The 18,099-nt window shown below is 46.1% G+C and overlaps 1 protein-coding gene across 7 annotated transcripts in view; it reads right to left on the bottom strand.

The window, feature by feature from the left end:
• Positions 1–18,099, bottom strand: part of SGPL1 (sphingosine-1-phosphate lyase 1) — an 83,934-nt gene that overhangs the window by 58,732 nt on the left and 7,103 nt on the right. Inside the window, exons 2-3 of one of the 7 annotated variants that reach the window (XM_064374242.1) lie at positions 11,367–11,461; positions 2,385–2,454 (exon numbers count right to left, since the gene is read on the bottom strand). In XM_064374242.1, the coding sequence (XP_064230312.1) occupies positions 2,385–2,411 (27 nt within the window). In that variant the 5' untranslated portion in view covers positions 2,412–2,454; positions 11,367–11,461. Of the gene's footprint in view, positions 1–2,384; positions 2,689–2,774; positions 2,794–3,165; positions 3,329–11,366; positions 11,462–18,099 lie in introns of those variants that run through there. The other 6 variants (XM_012460299.2, XM_012460300.2, XM_064374241.1 and 3 more) reach the window with 6 other exon arrangements.

The following is an 18,099-nucleotide window of genomic DNA, read 5'->3' as shown; positions in this document are numbered from 1 at the left end:
GATTCCAAAGATAATATTCTGAGTAAAAGCAGTCATTGCTCTATTAAAGTAAACACATAGGCCCTAGAAGTAATAGGCACATCTCTGTGCATGGGGAAATATCCTACTTACATATAAGAACCTATAATTTACATAAACACATCCATCTATAAGAGGAAAAACAGAAACTGTCAATTACTACAAGTCACTCTGCATTAACTATCCAAGATGCTCACAGCAGTTATTTCTGGGTGATAAATTACTCCAGGGGTAGAGGGGAATGAAGGGGGATGTAGGAGATAGGGGGAATTAACAAACCCCTGTTCCTTTTGCTTATTTATAGTTTCCAATATTTCTAACACAATGCTCTCTTAATAAGAATTTTAAGTCATATATGGCTATTTATTAAAAATCTACGAAATTTGGGGCAAGAAACCATTTTCGATGAACTTTTCATTGGGATCTGTGGATAACCTAAGTATTCACTTATGTCTCTCACACACAACCTAAAATCATCCTAGTTCCCCGCCTCAAATCACAATGCAACGGATCAAAACTTAGTTTCTCTCTTCTCTATTCCCCCTGCAGACCTTACAAATTATGCCACTACGATGTCAGCACTGAGTATAAGAAAACCTCACTACCAGTTTTTGCCAGTTTCCTAGTGACACCAGCCCACTCTCTGGGATAGTGAGATAAAAGAGAGAAATGAATTGTTTTTAAATCACTGATTTTGCACTGAGAGAAGTGACTTATTTAAAAAAAAAAAAAATCCTTGGCTGGGTGCAGTGGCTCACACCTTTAAGTAATCCCAGCCCTTTGGGAGGCCGTGGCAGTAGATTACCTGAGGTTAAGAGTTTGAGACCCTGGCTAACATGGCAAAATCCCATCTCTATTAAAAATACAAAAATTAGCCAGGCATGGTGGCATGCGCCTGTAATCCCAGCTACTCGGGAGGCTGAGGCAGGAGAATCGCTTGAAGAACTCAAGAGGCAGAGGTTGCAGTGAGCGGAGATCATGCCATCGCACTCCAGCCTGGGCAACAAGAGCAAACTCCACCTCAAAAAAAAAAAAAAAAACTAAACCCGGACACTTTTTCTATATCACAGTTTCACAGCTATGAACTCCCCACAATTCTCACACTGAAAAGCTTGTAAAGAATCATAAATGTCCCAAAAATAAAATGCCATTTTGGTAAACACACATTTAGCAACACTATTGTTCCCTGCTCAGTACAACAGCACAGAAAGATCCCAGGAGGCAAGAAAACAGCCTCTAAAACAGGCATACCTCTCTGCCCAACAAAAGAACTTAAATAAAGACTGGTTCAATCCAACAAGCATTTGTTAAGCACTTACTATATTCAGAGCACCATGCTAGGTGTTTATTCATCTCTAAAAAAGTAGACATGATATCTGCCTGCCAGGGAACCATAACTCTAATCTGGAAGACAAACACTCAAGATGAACTAATACATGGCAGATCCTGATAAAATATAATAACAGAGGTTTCAAATCTGCTCTGTTAGTATGGAAAGGGAGGGATTAAAACTGCAATAATTAGAAAAAGAAAGCCAGGAGAGGTGGCTCGTGCTCCTAGTACTAGCTACTCCAGAGGCTGAAGCAAGAGGATCGCTTGAAGTAGGAGTTCCAGGCTGCAGTGAGCTATGATTATACCTGTAAACAGCCACTGAACTCCAGGCTGAGCAACATAGCAAGACCCTGTCTCATTTATTTAAAAAAAAAAATTTTGAAAAAGAGTCTTCAATGTTTTAAGTTCTACATATACTGTACTGATATATTTAATTCAGCCATTTATTCACCCTGATCATTCATCCAAAGTAAAAGGTGGTTGGCCGAGCTTGGTGGTAATCCCAGCACTTTGGAAGGCCAAGGCGGGTGGATCACCTGAGGTTAGGAGTTCAAGACCAGCCTGGCCAACATGGTGAAACCCTGTCTCTACTAAAAATACAAAAATTAGCCGGGCGTGGCAAATCCCAGCGTTTTGGGTGGCCAAGGCCAGTGGATCACTTAAGGTCAAGAGTTTGATATCAGCCTGGCCAACAAGGCGAAACCCCATCTCTACTAAAAATACAAAAATTAGCCGGGTGTGGTGGCGCACGCCTGGAATCCCAGCTACTTAGGAGGCTAAGGCAGCAGAGTCGCTTGAACCTGGGAGGTGGAGGTTGCACGGTGAGCCAAGATCGCGCCACTGCACTCCAGCCTGGGCAACAGTGAGACTCCGTCTTCAAAAAGAAACAAAGCAAAACAAAATAAAAGGAGGCAGAAATGCTCAGCTACCAAAAGCAAGCATCAGAGGTGAAATCTACACACTGGGATCCTTTGAACTAAAAAAAAAACGAGACAAGTGCCTTGGAACCAGGAGGATGTCTGCAAAAGGCTCACCAACATCAGAAGGTCTGTGCTAGGCATCTTCCTCGTTCAGTCTCCTCTCCGTGCTCCCCTTCTTCAGAATCTGTAAAAGGGAACCAGGTTTGTTTACTTCTAGAGCTTTAAACTGTCTCACCGGCCCGCCTAGATTCGCCAGAGTAGCCAAGTTATGGTTCTCCCCCTCCTTTGAAGGCTCAGATTTCATTCCCAGATATTACACTCCACCCCCTGCACCAGACTAGCGAATCAAAATCCTGCTGCAACTAGGTTTCCCTCCCACAGCTGATGAAACGAATCCAGATCCAGACTCCCACAAAGCATTCCACCCAGGTGGATACTAGGGGAGACGCCCCGTCTGCGCGCGATCAGGGTGGGGAGCCCAGAGCCCAGCCCAGGCCACCTAACCCGGGCTGAGGTGTGCCGGGGTCCTGAGAGTGCCAGGGTCCTGCCTCCTCCGCACTCCTTTCAGAAGTAGCCCAGCCTCGCTCCCGTCGTCACGCCTCCCTCCTTGCAGGCCTCCCCTTCCTTTGGAGGACCAGCAAACCCTGGCTGCCCACGCCCACTCCTACTTCGGCGGCAGGAGTGAGCTCCAGGCCCGCCCCCACTGCAGCCCCGCGCCCGCCTGCCGTCCACTCACTCGGACCTCGGCGGCCAGTGCCCACGCCTTCAGCCCGTCTCCGCCCTGGCCACAGCCGCCCCACGCCTCTGCGCGCCCCCGGCCTCTGTCCTCTTCTCACCCCGCGGCGCCTCCATCCCGACCCTCCCCGCCCCCCAGAGCCCGCAGCGGTCCCTCCACCTCCTCACGCCAGAACCAGCTTCCCGTCTCCTTCCCTCGAACACTCTCTCACGCCTGCTAGCTCCACCTCCCACGTCTTCCTCAGCGCGCGACCCACTCGCGAGCCAAGAGATTCGGGCTCCCAGGTCGCCTCCGCCGCCGCCAGGATTAGAGGCCCGGCCGCCGCCGGCCCCGCCCCTCCCGGAAATGGCTTCGGGGCGCCGGCCTGGCTCCCGGACCCCGCCGTGCGCGGCCCCGCTGCCACCAGCCGCGCGCACGCCCGGACCCGGTCCCCACGGCGTGTGCGCGCCGCCTACTGGCCAGGCAGCAGGCTGCACCCAGGCCCCCCAGTGACTGTCTCAACCAGGTCGTCCTGGGGGTCGCTGTGGGATCCTGACGTTCACCAACTTCTCTTCCAGCCTGCCTTTAAAAAAACACTTTCTGGTCACATTTGGCCACTTGGAACTCCCTGAGAGCGTAGGCCTGCAGGGCATTGTACAAACAAATCCAAAACAGCCACAGAGTTAGGTCTCTAGAGGAAGGTTTTGGGATTTTAATTAATGAGCAAGGCATTTGACCTTTCTCATGCACCAAAATCCCAAGACCTGTCTCTTTCCTGGGACGGGGACTTCATTTTTCCATCGAGGTCAGTGGTGCGTGAAGAAAAGCAACATGGAAACTCATTTAATGGAAATGCCATCCCCAGCCTCCCCTCCACCACCGCCCCTCGAAAAAAAATGGAGAGCAGAGACTATTCTGCCATCACTACTACTTTTCATGAGCAGTGCTGGGAATCATCTTACGCGCAAGCGCAAGGGCCCACTGGGATCACAAAGGTCACCTTCATTTCCTGACCAAAAAAACTAAGTCCCAGCTGGGTGCAGTGGCTTACGTCGGTAATCCCAGCACTTTGGGAGGCTGAGGCCAGAGGATTGTCTGAGCCCAAGAGTTCTAGATCAGCCTGAGCAACACACCGAGACCCCCCCAGCTCCAAAACGAAAAAGAAAAAACTAAGTCTCAGATAGGTTTCCCATGACTTTTTCATGTTGTCATGGATTGCTTTAGTGGAAGCAGAAGGCAGTGCAGTTACGTGGAACCAACTGGTCAGGGACCTGCATTCAAGATTATTTTTTCAGTAGATTTTAAAATGACACCTAGATGGAATCTTGAAATCTCTCAAACAAAAATGACACTAATGAGGGTACCCAATTCCAACCCCTTGGAAAATGTTGCCATGACACTAAAATAAGGGCATCATCATCACTACCACCGTTATCCTCACGTAGTGCTTTCAGGATGAAATATACGATCACAGCTGCCCTCCTTTGCACACCCCATCCGCACTTCCCAGTTCCCCAGCCAGAATGGTTAAGGCCCTGAGAGACTGTAACAGGTTATCTTTAGCTTCCTCATCCCCATTCCATCAGAACTCCCAGACATCTCTACCATCCAGAGCCCCCGGCTGGGGCATGAACACCCCCATGCCCTTACCCCTCTCACTACTGTTACCCAGCAGACATGCATTCTCACTGTTTAAGGGTCAGAAAATGTTCTGGGCCCTCCTGCTAATGCCCGCTCATCAAGAGTTGCTTTGGGGTTTCAAGCATACCTTCCCATTCCCCATCTCCTACGCTTCTGCTTTAATTCTTCATCAGATCCCCCAGGAACTGAACATCTCCTCTCCCATCTTCTTGTTAGCTACCACCCTACCCCATCCTTTAATCTAGAATCTGTGCACCCAGATGACTAGAGGGTGGGGTCATGTCTGATTCCTCCCTACACCCTAACACACAGTATGCAGTCTGCTCATTCTTCCCAGATGCACAAACCAATTCAATCATACTGATGGATCCTTACTTTGCCAAGAACTATGCTAGGCACCTTTACATACAAGCTTTATTTATATATTTATTTACATACAAGCTTTATATGTCCTGACCTGCACAGATCAGGTGACTCTCATCATCTCTCAACTTGTAAACAGGGACACCAAGACCAAAGAAGGACATGATCCTCCCAAAGACACACAGGCAGGATGGGGTGGAGTTTGCATGGGAGTTCGGATGGGGATCCAAGGCTTCAGACTTTGTAGGGAGGGACTCAAATACGCAGAAACCAAGGTCCAGAGAGAGATGCAACTCCTGGCAGTTCCTGGCAGAGCCCAGCCAAGAACATGGATCTAGACTTGCAATTCTGTGAGCCTATGAAGCTGTGTGTGTGTGTGTGTGTGTGTGTGTGTGTGTGTGTGTGTGTTTGTGTGTGTGTGTGTGTGAGAGAGAGAGAGAGAGAGAGAGAGAGAGAGAGCAGCATTGGCATCACCTGAGAGCTTGTTATAAATGGAGGTTCTTGGAGCCCCACTCCAGACCTCCTGAATCAGAATCTACATCTTAACAAGGTCCCCAGGTGATCTCAATGCACAAGAAAGTAAGAAGTACTTCCCTAGACCCTCTTTTTGCAGAGAAAGCACAATTTTTGTTTGCTTATTTAGAAACGGGGTCTCAATACGTTGCTCATGCTGGAGTGTAGTGGCTATTTACACCTGTGATCATAGCTCAGTACAGCCTTGAACTCCTGGGCTCAAGCAATCCTCCTCTCTCTCAGCCCCCTGAGTAGCTGGGACTACAGACACACGGTGCTTTGCCCAGACAGAAGGCATGATAGTTGTATTAAGTCTGTGGGTTGTTTGGGATGGCTTAAGGAAGTGGATGAAGAGGGTGTTTGTGTGGGGCTGCGGAGGGAACCAGTGCTCCCCAGTTGTCCTTTGGTACCATCATGGTACCTTCCAGGATGATGACAAAAGATTGTCATTTGGGTGTCAGTGAGGCCCTGAAATTCCCACAGATGACAGAAGTCTTGGGCAGGGGGAGGGAGGTGTAGAGCAAGATGGCCTGGGATATTTTCCCTCTGTGGCTTCCTTAATTTAGGCTGGGAGGATCTCCCTGCAGTGCTTGTGTCTACCATCATTTAAACAATTCATGCCAGCAAATCTGGTTCTGCTTAAAATGGCAGTCATCCATGACCAAGTTAGTGTCAGCCTCCCCCTCATGCATGAGCACACACTCCTACTCTAAAAAGCAGGCGCACACACTCTCCTGCCTCCATTCTTGTTTCTGACACCCCTCGCTCAGCTGGGGACCTTCTTGGGAAGTTCACTTCAAGACAGGGCTGTGGGCAGGTCTTAGGAGGTTGGCAGCCTCTGGGCCCGTCCTGGAAAGGAATGGCCCACAGGAAACCAACAAACAGTTCCTGGAGCCCAGAATGCCCAAGAAAGGGTAGGAAACCAACACACAGCTCCAGCAGCAGGCTGGGCTGATCACAGCAGAGCTGGCCACCAGGAGAGGGAGAGGCCAAGGGCCAGACAGACATGGGAGCACCCACAGCAAGGACCAAATGCCCTGACATTGCCGACTGCAGTGAGAAAGGGGCAGCAAGTCACCAAGTCATCACAGGCCCCCTGCCTCACCCAGTAAGTGTGCCAGGTGCCAGTTTGATCAAAGTCAGAGTGGCCAAGCCCTCAGAGAGCCAAGAGTTATTTCCCAAGGACACATCTTTCCTAAAGAAGCCCACTGATAGGGCTTGGCTCTCTGTCCTTACCCAAATCTCATCTCATATTGTAACTCCCAGCCGGGCGCAGTGGCTCACGCCTGTAATCTCAGCACTTTGGGAGGCCGAGGTGGGAGGATCACAAGGTCAAGAGATCGAGACCATCCTGGCCAACACGGTGAAACCTCGTCTCTATTAAAAATACAAAATTAGCTGGGTGTGGTGGCGCGTGCCTGTAGTACCAGCTACTGAGGAGGCTGAGGCAGAAGAATTGCTTAAACAGGGGAGGTGGAGGTTGCAGTGAGCCTAGATCATGCCACTGCACTCTAGCCTGGCCACAGAGCAAGACTCCATCTCAAAAAAAAAAAAAAAAAAAGAATTGTAACTCTGTAACTCCCACTCCTAGAGGGAAGGAGGAAATTGGATCATGGGGGCAGTTCCCCCACGCTGTTCTCGTGGCAGCGAGAGATCACTCATGAGACCTGATGGTTTTGTAAGTGTTTAGAAGTTCTTCCTTCGTTCTTCTCTCTCTCCTGCTGCCTTGTGAAGAAGGTGCTTGCTTCTCCTTCACCATCCGCCGTGATTTTAAGTTTCCTGAGGCCTCCCCAGCTATGTGGAACTGTGAGTCAGTTAAACCTCTTTCCTTTCTAAATTACCCAGTCTCAGGGAAGTTTTTAATAACAGCATGAAACGGACTAATACACCCACCATTGTTGCTATCCAAGCTGCACAATCACTCTTAGAAAATATCAAAAACTGAGAGCAACTGTTTATCCAACACCAAATACATATAAACTTCCTTTGACAAAATAGCTTTGAAGGCAGGGAAGCAGGCCTCTACTCAGGAATCATTGTGTGGTCTCCAGCAAGTTGTTTTAACTGTCCAAACCTGGGCTTCCTCCTTTGTAAAGCAAGAACTAACAACGACCCTAGGACTGCTGTGGCATGTAAGAGATGCATGTGTGCCCCCATCACATATGAGGCCTGATCCACCATAGGCACTCAAGAATTATTACTATTATTATCATTAATTTATAAAGACAACGTCTCACTGTGTTGCCCATGCTGCTCCTGAGGAGACTCAAGTGATTCTCCCACCTTAGCCTCCCAAAGTGCTGGGGTAACACGTGTGAGTCATGGTGCCCTGCCAAGAATTATTGGTCTAACGCTCTCCATATATATATCCAGGGTGTGCTCAAATAAGATTCCAATCTGAGCTCTGTGACTAACTAAGCCCAGCCCAGCCCTCTCACCTTGTTGCTGTAGGTTGGTTTTAATCTCCATCAGGTCCTGATCCTGACAAGTTGATTAGTCCTTCCAGGGTGCCCCTTGCCCTCTCTAGGGCATCCTAGACCTCTGTGAGGCTTGTCTGAGAGCTACAGATCTCCTGTTTTCATGCAAGTTTAATTGCTTGTAGATCAATAAGTCTTAAACCAACCAGATCCCACACCCCTGTTTATAACAAAGATTGTTTTGTAACTCCCTTTTACTATCTTCCCTGTTTGTAACAAACATTGTTTTGTAACTCCCTTTTACTATCTTGAAATCAATATAACACCATAACTTTAAAAGGGAATGTCACGATAATAAAATCATATATGAAGCTGGCAGAGGCATGGACTTACTTTTTTTTTTTTTTTTTTAAGATGGAGTCTCGCTTTGTTGCCCAGGCAGGTGTGCAATGGTGCGATCTTAGCTCATTGCAAACTCCGCCTCCTGGTTTCAAGCAATTCTCCTGTCTCAGCCTCTCAAGTAGCTGGGATTACAGGCACACGCCACCACGCCAGTCTAATTTTTGTATTTTTAGTAGGGATGGGGTTTCACCATGTTGGCCAAGTCTGGTCTTGAACTCCTTGAACGTCTGCCTTGGCCTCCCAAAGTGCTGGGATACAAGCGTGAGCCACCGCGCCTGGTCGAGGCATGGACTTAACAATGGATATGTTTGCATGATGGGAATGCCATATTTAATTGAATAGTGCTGCCACTGTTTATTTTATATCTGACATTTTGAAATAAGGACTAAATTAGGATATTCACAGAACTAGATACAGTCATCATGGATAGGACAGCTGCAGACAGAGACTGGTATAGAGGTAGTGTCTCGGTGACTCAATTACTATGTGAGCAGCATTGCCATGGATGATGTGATATTACAAAACTGTGGATTAAGGTTGAAAGCGTTCCAAACAAAATGAAGGACAACTTACACACAGCTGTCAACATGGTAGTTGTACTCCAGGTAGGTTATCTAATAAAATCATGTTTGTTGTTGTTGTTTGAGACAGAGTCTTGCTCTGTCACCCAGGCTGGAGTTTAGTGGCACAATCTCAGCTCACTGCAACCTCCATCTCCTGGGTTCAAGTGATTCTCTTGCCTCAGCTTCCCCAGTAGCTGGGATTACAGGTGACTGCCGCCAAACCCGGCTAATTTTTGTATTTTTGGTAGAGATAAGGTTTCCGCATGTTGACCAGGATGGTCTAGAACTCCTGACCTCAGATGATTCACCTGCCAGGGGATTACAGGCATAAGCCACTGCGCCCAGCTGTTTTTTTTTTTTTAAACATATGTGTAAAGTGAAGGTGATTATGGCTCATGTGACTATAAACTAGCTTTTCACCTCTATGAATATTCTGATGGTACATTCAAAAGATGTATAGGACTCAGGACAATTCTTCATTGTGAGGGATGCATCCCATCACTGAATTCCAGAGGAACCAGCCTCATCATTATGACAACCAAAAGTTTTTTAATTTCCAGCGTGCTCCCTAGGGAGCCCAGCTGCCCCAGTGAGAGATTCTCTTGTGGACTGATGACAAAGATACACTCCAGCACAAGCCTCATTTTAGGATCTACAGCTGAGGATTTGTCAAGCCAGAAGGACTTAAGCATCATCCAGGTGCCTGTGTCCATTTAGCATGGACTGTCAGCATCTCCAAGGAGCCTTTCAGAATCCACGTCAGGGCTCTCCTGCAGATGGAGTGAATGAAGTGTGAGGCCCAGACATCTGTCTTTTGTACATTCCTAGATAAGAGCTGCAAAATTCTATCCATTTTTATCTGTTTCTAAGCCTTGGTCTTGCAGCTAATGGGGGCAGAACATAGAATTCCTGACATTCTAGCCCCAGAAGCCCAGATCCAGGAAATGTAGTGAAGTTTGTGGGTTCTTGTGGGGCCGCTGGGATGCTGTGCTGTGGGGCTTTGGTTGCACCATTAACTCTCTCTGGGCTTTGATTTCCTCATCTCAAAATTAGGTAGAGAGAGGAAGCTGCTCCTTACCTCTGTCGGTCTAGAGTTCTCTTTGGGCCACTGGGGTTACCCTTCCCAGAATCCTCTGTTTGGTATCTCCATCAGTCTGTCTCCAGGTGCCAAGGAAGGGACTTCTGTCATGTGGTTACTTGGTTGGGAGGGTGTTTGTCCTGGCCCTGCTGTGAGGATGATCATGTTGCCAGATTGCCCAGTGGACCAGGCCCTCTCACCGCCCTCCTGAGTGTTGACACAGATGGGACATGATAAAGAGGCCCAGTGTTATATAAGTTCTGAGTAAACAGAGAACCAATGGGGTAATTTCAGCCCTTAGCCCTGGTTTGCTCCTTGCCTGGCCCTGTAGAACTGGTTTCCAGGGTTCACTCAGAGGGGCTGGGCATCACCTGTATCCTAGGCTCAGAGGTCAGGGTAGCCAGAGGTGTGGGGTGAAGAGCTTTTTATGTCTCAAAACTGAATGAAAGGAATTTTCTCTAGTCAGTGACTAAGGGTGGAATATTCTCTATGCTCAGCGGGAGTGATGTAGGCAGAGGGATCAAGGACAGCTCGAGCTGAGAACACAGCAGAATCAGGAGCCAGCCAGGCAGAGAGGGGCAGGAAGAGTATACTGGCTGAGCAAGTGCCGAGGACCAGTAGTGGGGCAGGGGGTCCGGGCCACTGTGGCCAGAGACAAGCCCGAGAGGGACAGAAGGGAGAAGCTGGCATGCAGGTGAGTAGGGGCAGGCATGGAAAATACATATACCTTCCCGGGGCCCAGGCAGGTAATGTGACTGCTACCATTTGGGAATGTAGGCTTCAGGCTCATTCATTCAACTATTCAATGCCAGGTTGCAATATTGATGGCCTGGGATGTATCATCAAGCAAAACAAAAAGCCCTACCCTCAAGCAACTTACATTCCAGCAGAAGGAGACAGACATGTAAGCATAATAAATAAGTAAACTATATGGTAAGTTAGGAGATGCTTGGGGCTATGGAAAGGGAGGAAGCAAAGTAGTGTAAAGGGAAGCAAAGGGAAGCACAAAGTGTGGGGTTTGGGGCAGGATGTCATGGGTACTGCAATTTTATTCATTCAGTTTTTTGAGATGGAGTCTCGCTCTGTGACCCAGACAAAAGTTATAGTGGTGCCATCTTGGCTTACTGCAACTTCCACCTCCCAGGTTCAAGCAATTCTCCTGCCTCAACCTCCCAAGTAACTGGGACAGGTGCACATACCACTCCAGGCTAATTTTTGTGATTTTTTTTAATTGCATTTTAGGTTTTGGGGTACATGTGAAGAACATGCAAGATTGTTGCATAGGTACACACATGGCAGTGTGATGTGCTGCCTTCCTCCCCATCACCTATATCTGGCATTTCTCCCCATGCTATCTGTCCCCAACTCCCTACCCCCTGCTTTTTCATAGAGTTGGAGTTTTACCATGTTGGCCAGGCTGGTCTTGAATTCCTGACCTCAGGTGATCCACGAGCCTTGGCCTCCCAAAGTGCTGGGATTTCAGTCATGAGCCACCACACCTGGCAATTTAAAATAGAATAGTAGGGTAATTCAGTATCTCAATTTTCCAAGATAAAACAGAAATCTAGATTTTAAAAAATTCTCTCAATTTTAAAATGATGATGTCCTAGGAGCCTGCCAGAGTCAGAGATTATTCTCACTCTCTTTGCCAGGGATACTTTGGTTCTTTATGTTAAACGGTGGGTTCAGCACTCCAAGAGACAGAGTCCACTTAAAGGGCTTGTCGTTGACCCTTAGACACAAGCTTCAGATGTTACCAACAATGCTTTTCAGCCATCTGTGGAGAGTGCTTCCTTTTTCCATACACCCAAGTTGCTCAGAACTCCCATTTTCTTGGGGCAGACACAGGGGTTGCTTGCAGCCCCTCTCCTTGCCCAAGCTTGCCCAAGGGGAAGGACAGGACTGTTGCTTCAGAACAGAACAGTGCAGTCCCTGGAGCAGAAATGAGGCCCATCATGCCTTCTCTTTCTTCTCCAGGTGCTACAGGCAGGGGCAACAGGCAGGTCCCTCTTTATTCTTAGTTAACAACAGGAAATAGCAAGCCAGCATAATTTCTGGACAAAAAGAGCACACAGTTTTATAGAACCATGCTGTTTTTTTGTTGCAATCTGCATAATTTATCTTGTGACCACAGTGTAACTGAATCACCTCTGTTTGTTAATTCCATCTTTTTCCTCCCAAGATACAAAGCGGGGAAAAAATCTCTAGTTGTGTGGTGATGGTCAAGAGCTCTAAAAGATCATAAAGTATAATACAACCAAGGAACTCCCAGAACTTTGGGCAACTCATTCAGTTGTTTTGAAGATCTTTTAAAATGGAGATGCACTTTATGTACAGACAAGTCCAGGAATCAAAGTGTAAAGTTGATGAATATTCACATAGTGAATACCATTGTTCAGTGCCACCCAGCTCAAGAAACAGTATGTCACCAGTTCAACTGTTTTTTAAATAAATGCAAATGCAGATGGCAAGCCTCCTGTCTGAGACCTCCAGGTCCTACAGGAAATAGTATTTTGAGCAACAGCCATTGAAGTCTGTTCAGTTAAGGGACTGACAATATTCTATTTGTGTTTTAGAACAATCCCTCTGTGAGGTATGGAGAATGGCTAGGAGAGAATTCATATGGGCAGACAAGGTACTCAGCAAAGAATGAAGATGGTTGGTTCTAGAACAATGGCATAAGCTTAGAAGACAGACCTTTGGAAAGTGAGAGAGCAGATTGAAACAAGACTCCCAAAGCCACAAGCTATCCTGTGCCTGGCAAGCAGGCTCCCACATGTGCCCTCAAGCCAAGATTCCCAGGGAAGAAGTCACATACAGAGCTCAGGGCAAACTAACCCATATCTAGTGAGCTATACCTTTAACTTGTTGCAGCAAGATTGGGGTACCTCTCCCTTAACCACCAGATTCTTTCTGACTTGAAGGTTCGTTGGCAGAAGTAATCATAGAGTGACTGTGTTCATGCTGGTGCTATTTCAGTTTATCCTAAGTGCTATGGGTTGAACTGTGTCCCCCAACAATCCATGTGGTAAAGTCCTCAATCCCAGTACCTCCGAATATGGCCTTACTTGAAAATAGGGTCATGGCAGACATAATGAGTTAAGATGAAGTACTACTGGAATAGGATGCACCCCTAGCCTAATACGACTGCTGTCCTTATAAAAAGGGGCAATTTAGATAGACATGCATGGGGGGAACACCGTGTGAAAATGAAGGTGGTAATCAGAATGATGACTTTACAAGCCAAAGACCATCAAAGGTTGCCAGCAAACCACGAGTAGCTAGGGGAGGGCCACGGAACGAGTTTTTCCTCATCGCCCTCAGAAGGAAGCAGCCCGGCCAACACCTTCATCTCAGACTTCTATCTTCCAGAACTGGGGGACAATCTGTTTCTGTTGTGCGAGTCACCCCAGTTTGTGGCACTTTGTTTACAACAGCCTGATTAGCAAGCTAACACAAATAGATTCTCGTGCTAGCCCCAAACCTCAGTAGGTTGGCAATAGAGGAATGGGAAGGGCAGGGCGGTGTGACCATTCTCAGTGGCCTTATGTTCCCCCTGAGCATCCAAGTGTTGGAGCAGTGGTGGGGACTCGGAAGCTGCAGAGCTCCCGATAGCTGCTGCCAACTGGCTTTCTGGGAGACAAAGCAGCCTCAAGCTGGTCCTTGTGGGTCTGCTTGAGGGTACTGCCGCATTCAGTGTTAGGGTATAAACCCATGCCTGCCACTTAGGGACAGCTGTTGCAGGAGGCACTGCAGAGGAAACCACTCACTCAGACATATTTCAAATGACCACTCTTATTATCCACTATCCATTTAATTCAAGTATGTCTAATGTTTAAACCATGTGCCCTGGCTGCTTATCCAAACACCTAACTCAACATTCCTTGCTATTGCATCATCTTAGGACAAATTAAACTTATTTCCTTTGAATATTCATGTAAATTCCTTCAATACACACATCATACAAGTCCTTTAAAATAAACTGTTTATAGCTAGTAGCCATCTCCTGACCTCAGCTGTCCACCTACAGGGAAGTCTTACAAAGTTTCTAGTTGGGAACAGATGGCCCTTTGGGAATTGCCCAATGTTGTCTCAGGACATGACCTCACAATAGTTAAAACAAGTCAAAACCCAAGGCCTATTGACAAATCAGTTACAGGACAAGCATAACTAAGTCCGCAGAGGTGGCCTGGGCCACGCCCCAGCCCATGTGGAAAGCACGCACTTACCTGGTAACTCTCCATATATGGTAACCCATAGCAATAATCATCTATCAATGGCTGTACTGATCTATCTGTAAATTAGATCATATCTGGAGAAGACAACCTTGAAGGGAAAGACACCATAAGAAGCCTGGTTAACTGAATGCCCTTCTTGAAGCTGGTCACAACAACCCCTATGATCAGCCGCTGCATCTCTCCACCTTCATCTCCCCCATTCCCACCTCACTCTCAGACTTTATGCCCCAACCATACTCACAGTGACTATCTGGGATACTTTTGAAACTGAGGACATATTATTAAGTTTTCTGGGACAGCAAGCATACATCGGTCTGTTCTAACGATCTGGGACTTCTGGTCTCCCTAGCCATCTAGAACAACTTAAGAGTTCCCATCACATGCCCTGGGCTTTTAGAGCCCTAGACTTCTGCATGTGCTGTTCCCTTTTCTTGGAGCATCCTCCTCTCCTTGGTCTACTTGCAACCTTCCCCATAAAGGCTAGAACAAGAATACTAACCAGAACCCCAGGAAGGTGTATTTCAGCTCGATATTAAGAAGAACTTTCTAGCCAAGAAACCTAAACAGAAAACGAACAGGCAGCCTTGGGCAGTAGAGAGCTTCTTGTCACTAGAGGTGTTTAAATGATAAATGCTAGCAAACTCTTGATAGGAATGAGGCAAGGATGCAAGCCTATAGTAGGTGAATGGCCTGAATAAATACCTGAGACTCTATGACTCACTTATTCATCCATTCAGTGAATACTCGGCATCAGTCACTGTACCAAGAGCCTGATGAATTAACACAAAGTAAACACACCCATGTAACCACCACATAGATCAAGGCCCCTGTATTTGGTAGTGAACAAGGCAAATGTGACCTCCGACCTCTTAGAACTTACAGTCTTGCAGAAGAGATATATAAAATTATAGCTGGGCGTGGTAGCTCACGCCTGTAATCCCAACACTTTGGGAGGCAGAGGCGGGCAATCATGAGGTCAAGAGATCGAGACCATCCTGGCCAACATGGTGAAAACCCGTCGCTACTAAAAATACAAAAATTAGCTAGGTGTCGTGGCACATGCCTGTAGTCCCAGCAATTTGGGAGTTTGGGGCAGGAGAATAACTTGAACCCAGGAGGTGGAGGTTTCAGTGAGCCAAGATGGTGCCACTACACCCCAGCCTGGTGACAGAGTAAGACTCCATCTCAAGAAAAAAAAAATTGTAAGAATTATTGGGTACTAAGAGAGAGTACAGGAGGAGAACTAGGTGTGGGGACCTAGTTTTGTTCCCCTAAAGCCATTTTGTTCTATGACCTTGGATGTTCTGGATAGCTCAGGCTTATTCTCTCTACTCTGATGCCTGCTCTTCCAGTTGAGTGACCTTCTGAATGCTGGCTTAGACCAGTCTATACCTGTCAGCTCCGGAGCTGTGAGCCCTGCTCAGATGACAGGTAACTAGGTAACTTTGATCATCCCAGGGGAAACAGGTGAGTGATCCATGTGGGGTCTTTAACCACACCTCCTTTCTTTCTGCTTCTCTTTTCTGAAAGACCATCAAAAGGCTAGTTATGCACATCTCAGGACAATAAAGGCCCAAAAATTGCTATGATAGATGTACCCAAAGAGCCTGGCAAAAACTCAAACTCTCAGAGCAGCCAACCTTCATCAAAGCACTCAGTGGTACTGGCCGCAATCCAGAACTCCATGCACGAAGCGAAAAAGACACAGCAAGAGAGCCAAGGGCATGTGGCCACAGGATTGTCCTCTGTACACTGATGGGGAATAGCATCAGGATAATACAGCAGCCATTCACAAAACATTTGCTTGATTTTGGTAAACACTAATAATTTAAAAGCAAATACCATGCATCAAACCTTTACTGTGGATCACACACTGTGCTGAATGATCATATATACATTACCTTACTTAATCATCATCAAACAGCTACTTAAAGTTAGAATAATTATTATTTTTATTTTACAGATGAGGAAACAGGTCAGGAGTTGTCAAAATTTGGTCTAAGGTCACATAGAGAATGGCAGACTCAAGTGTCCCTGGAGTCCAGGCTTCTGGCCTCTGTTCTGTGGAATCTTTCATGGGGTTAAATGAGAGCCCACCAAAGCAGAGTGAGTTGAAATGAGCTGCCCTCTCTGACCTCCAAAGGCAGGTGAGTAAGCACTCAGCAGAGTCACAGTTTAGCAAGAGAGTTCATTGCATAGGCAAAGTCAAAAGAAAAACAACAAACTAGAAAAAAAGTATTTTAATTACTCGTATTACAAAGTGATAATCTCTCTAATACATAAATCCATCGATCCATATACAAACTAACAAACCAACAGAAAAATGAACAAAGGATATGAACAAAGCTCACAAAAATGTATACAAATGGCATTTAAACATATGAAAATTCAACCTCATTCAGTAAAGAAATGCAAATTAAAGCTATACTGGCCAAGCATGGTGGCTCACGCCTGTAATCCCAGCACTTTGGGAGGCCAAGGTGGGCAGATCACGAGGTCAGGAGATGGAGACCATCCTGGCTAACACGGTGAAACCCCATTTCTACTAAAAAATACAAAAAAGTAGCTGGGCATGGTGGCATACACCTGTAGTACCACCTACTCGGGAGGCTGAGGCAGGAGAATTGCTTGAACCTGGGAGGCAGAGGTTTCAGTGAGTCGAGATCATGCTACTGCCCTCCAGCCTGGGTGACAGAATAAGACTCTGTCTCAAAAAAAAAAAAAAAGCTATACTAACATAGCATTTGTCTCCTATAAACTTGACAAACTTGTGAGATGCCCTTAAACATGTAATATATTTGAAAAGAAGGAAAGTCAGTGATTTAAATATCTATCTTAAAAAAATTATAAAAAGAATAGCAAACTAAGCCTAAAGAAAGTAGAAGGTAATAACAAAGATGTTGGAAACATGTTGGAAATAGATGTTCTGTGCCACAAAGACAAATTAGCACTGAGACAAAGGATCTTTCAGCAACACAATTTTTACTTCCTGAACTGCAGGAAAGGTACTCTCGCTAGCCATCTTGCCATGAGAGTACAAAGAACAAAGGAAAACACATAAATTTATCCCTTACACATTTGGGGTCATTCTTACTGCTGTGTCTGATCTTCGTTGGCTGGATCCAGACATCACAATCTAAACTAAAACCGATTGGCTAACTGAAAACTTTTCTAAACAGGCGAAAGCACTGGAGAGCTAGGATATGCCTGTGAGCATGTCCAGCACAGATATCTTGGTTAAAATACAAGGACAAAGAATGTTTTATATGCCTGTAAGCATGGCAAGTTTAACAGCTACATAGGAGAGGGCTTAACAAAGTTATTAGCACACTTATTCTTTAACAAGAAAGGAAACTTTAAAAAGGAACATTTTTACTTCCCACAGAAGAGGATCCAACAGAATGAAAAATTGGTTTGTTAAAAATAACTACCAAAAATAATAACCCCTGGCAGGATTGATTAAGAAATAAGAGAGAGAGAAAGGGATGAGAAAGAGAGAGAACAAATTCAGTCCAATATCAAAAATGAAAACAAAGACTATAGTTCCTAGAAACAAAGATATGGTATTTATGCAATAAATTTGAAAATGAGATGATATGGAAAAATTCCTAGAAAAACACAATGCATGCCAGCACTGAAATAACAGAGATATTAGAATTATCTGACAAAGATTTTAGAGCAACCACAATTTTTGAAAAATTGCTTCAGTCAAAACTTAGGAACACAATTAAAACAAATGAAAAACATAGGAAGCCTCAGCAAAGACATAGAAGATATAAAGGACAAATGGAGATTTTAGAACTGCAAACTACAATCACTAAAATTAAAAGTCAGTGGATGGGCTCAGCAGCAGAATGGAGGAGGCAGAGGAAAGAATTAGTGAACTGGGAGATAGAAAT

This window comes from Aotus nancymaae, unplaced genomic scaffold, assembly GCF_030222135.1.
Source record: "Aotus nancymaae isolate 86718 unplaced genomic scaffold, 86718_ANA_hifiasm-v0.15.2.pri h1tg000010l, whole genome shotgun sequence".
NCBI lineage: Eukaryota > Metazoa > Chordata > Mammalia > Primates > Aotidae > Aotus > Aotus nancymaae.
Note: the sequence above shows the minus strand (reverse complement) of the source record. Positions and strands in the feature narration are given on the sequence as shown.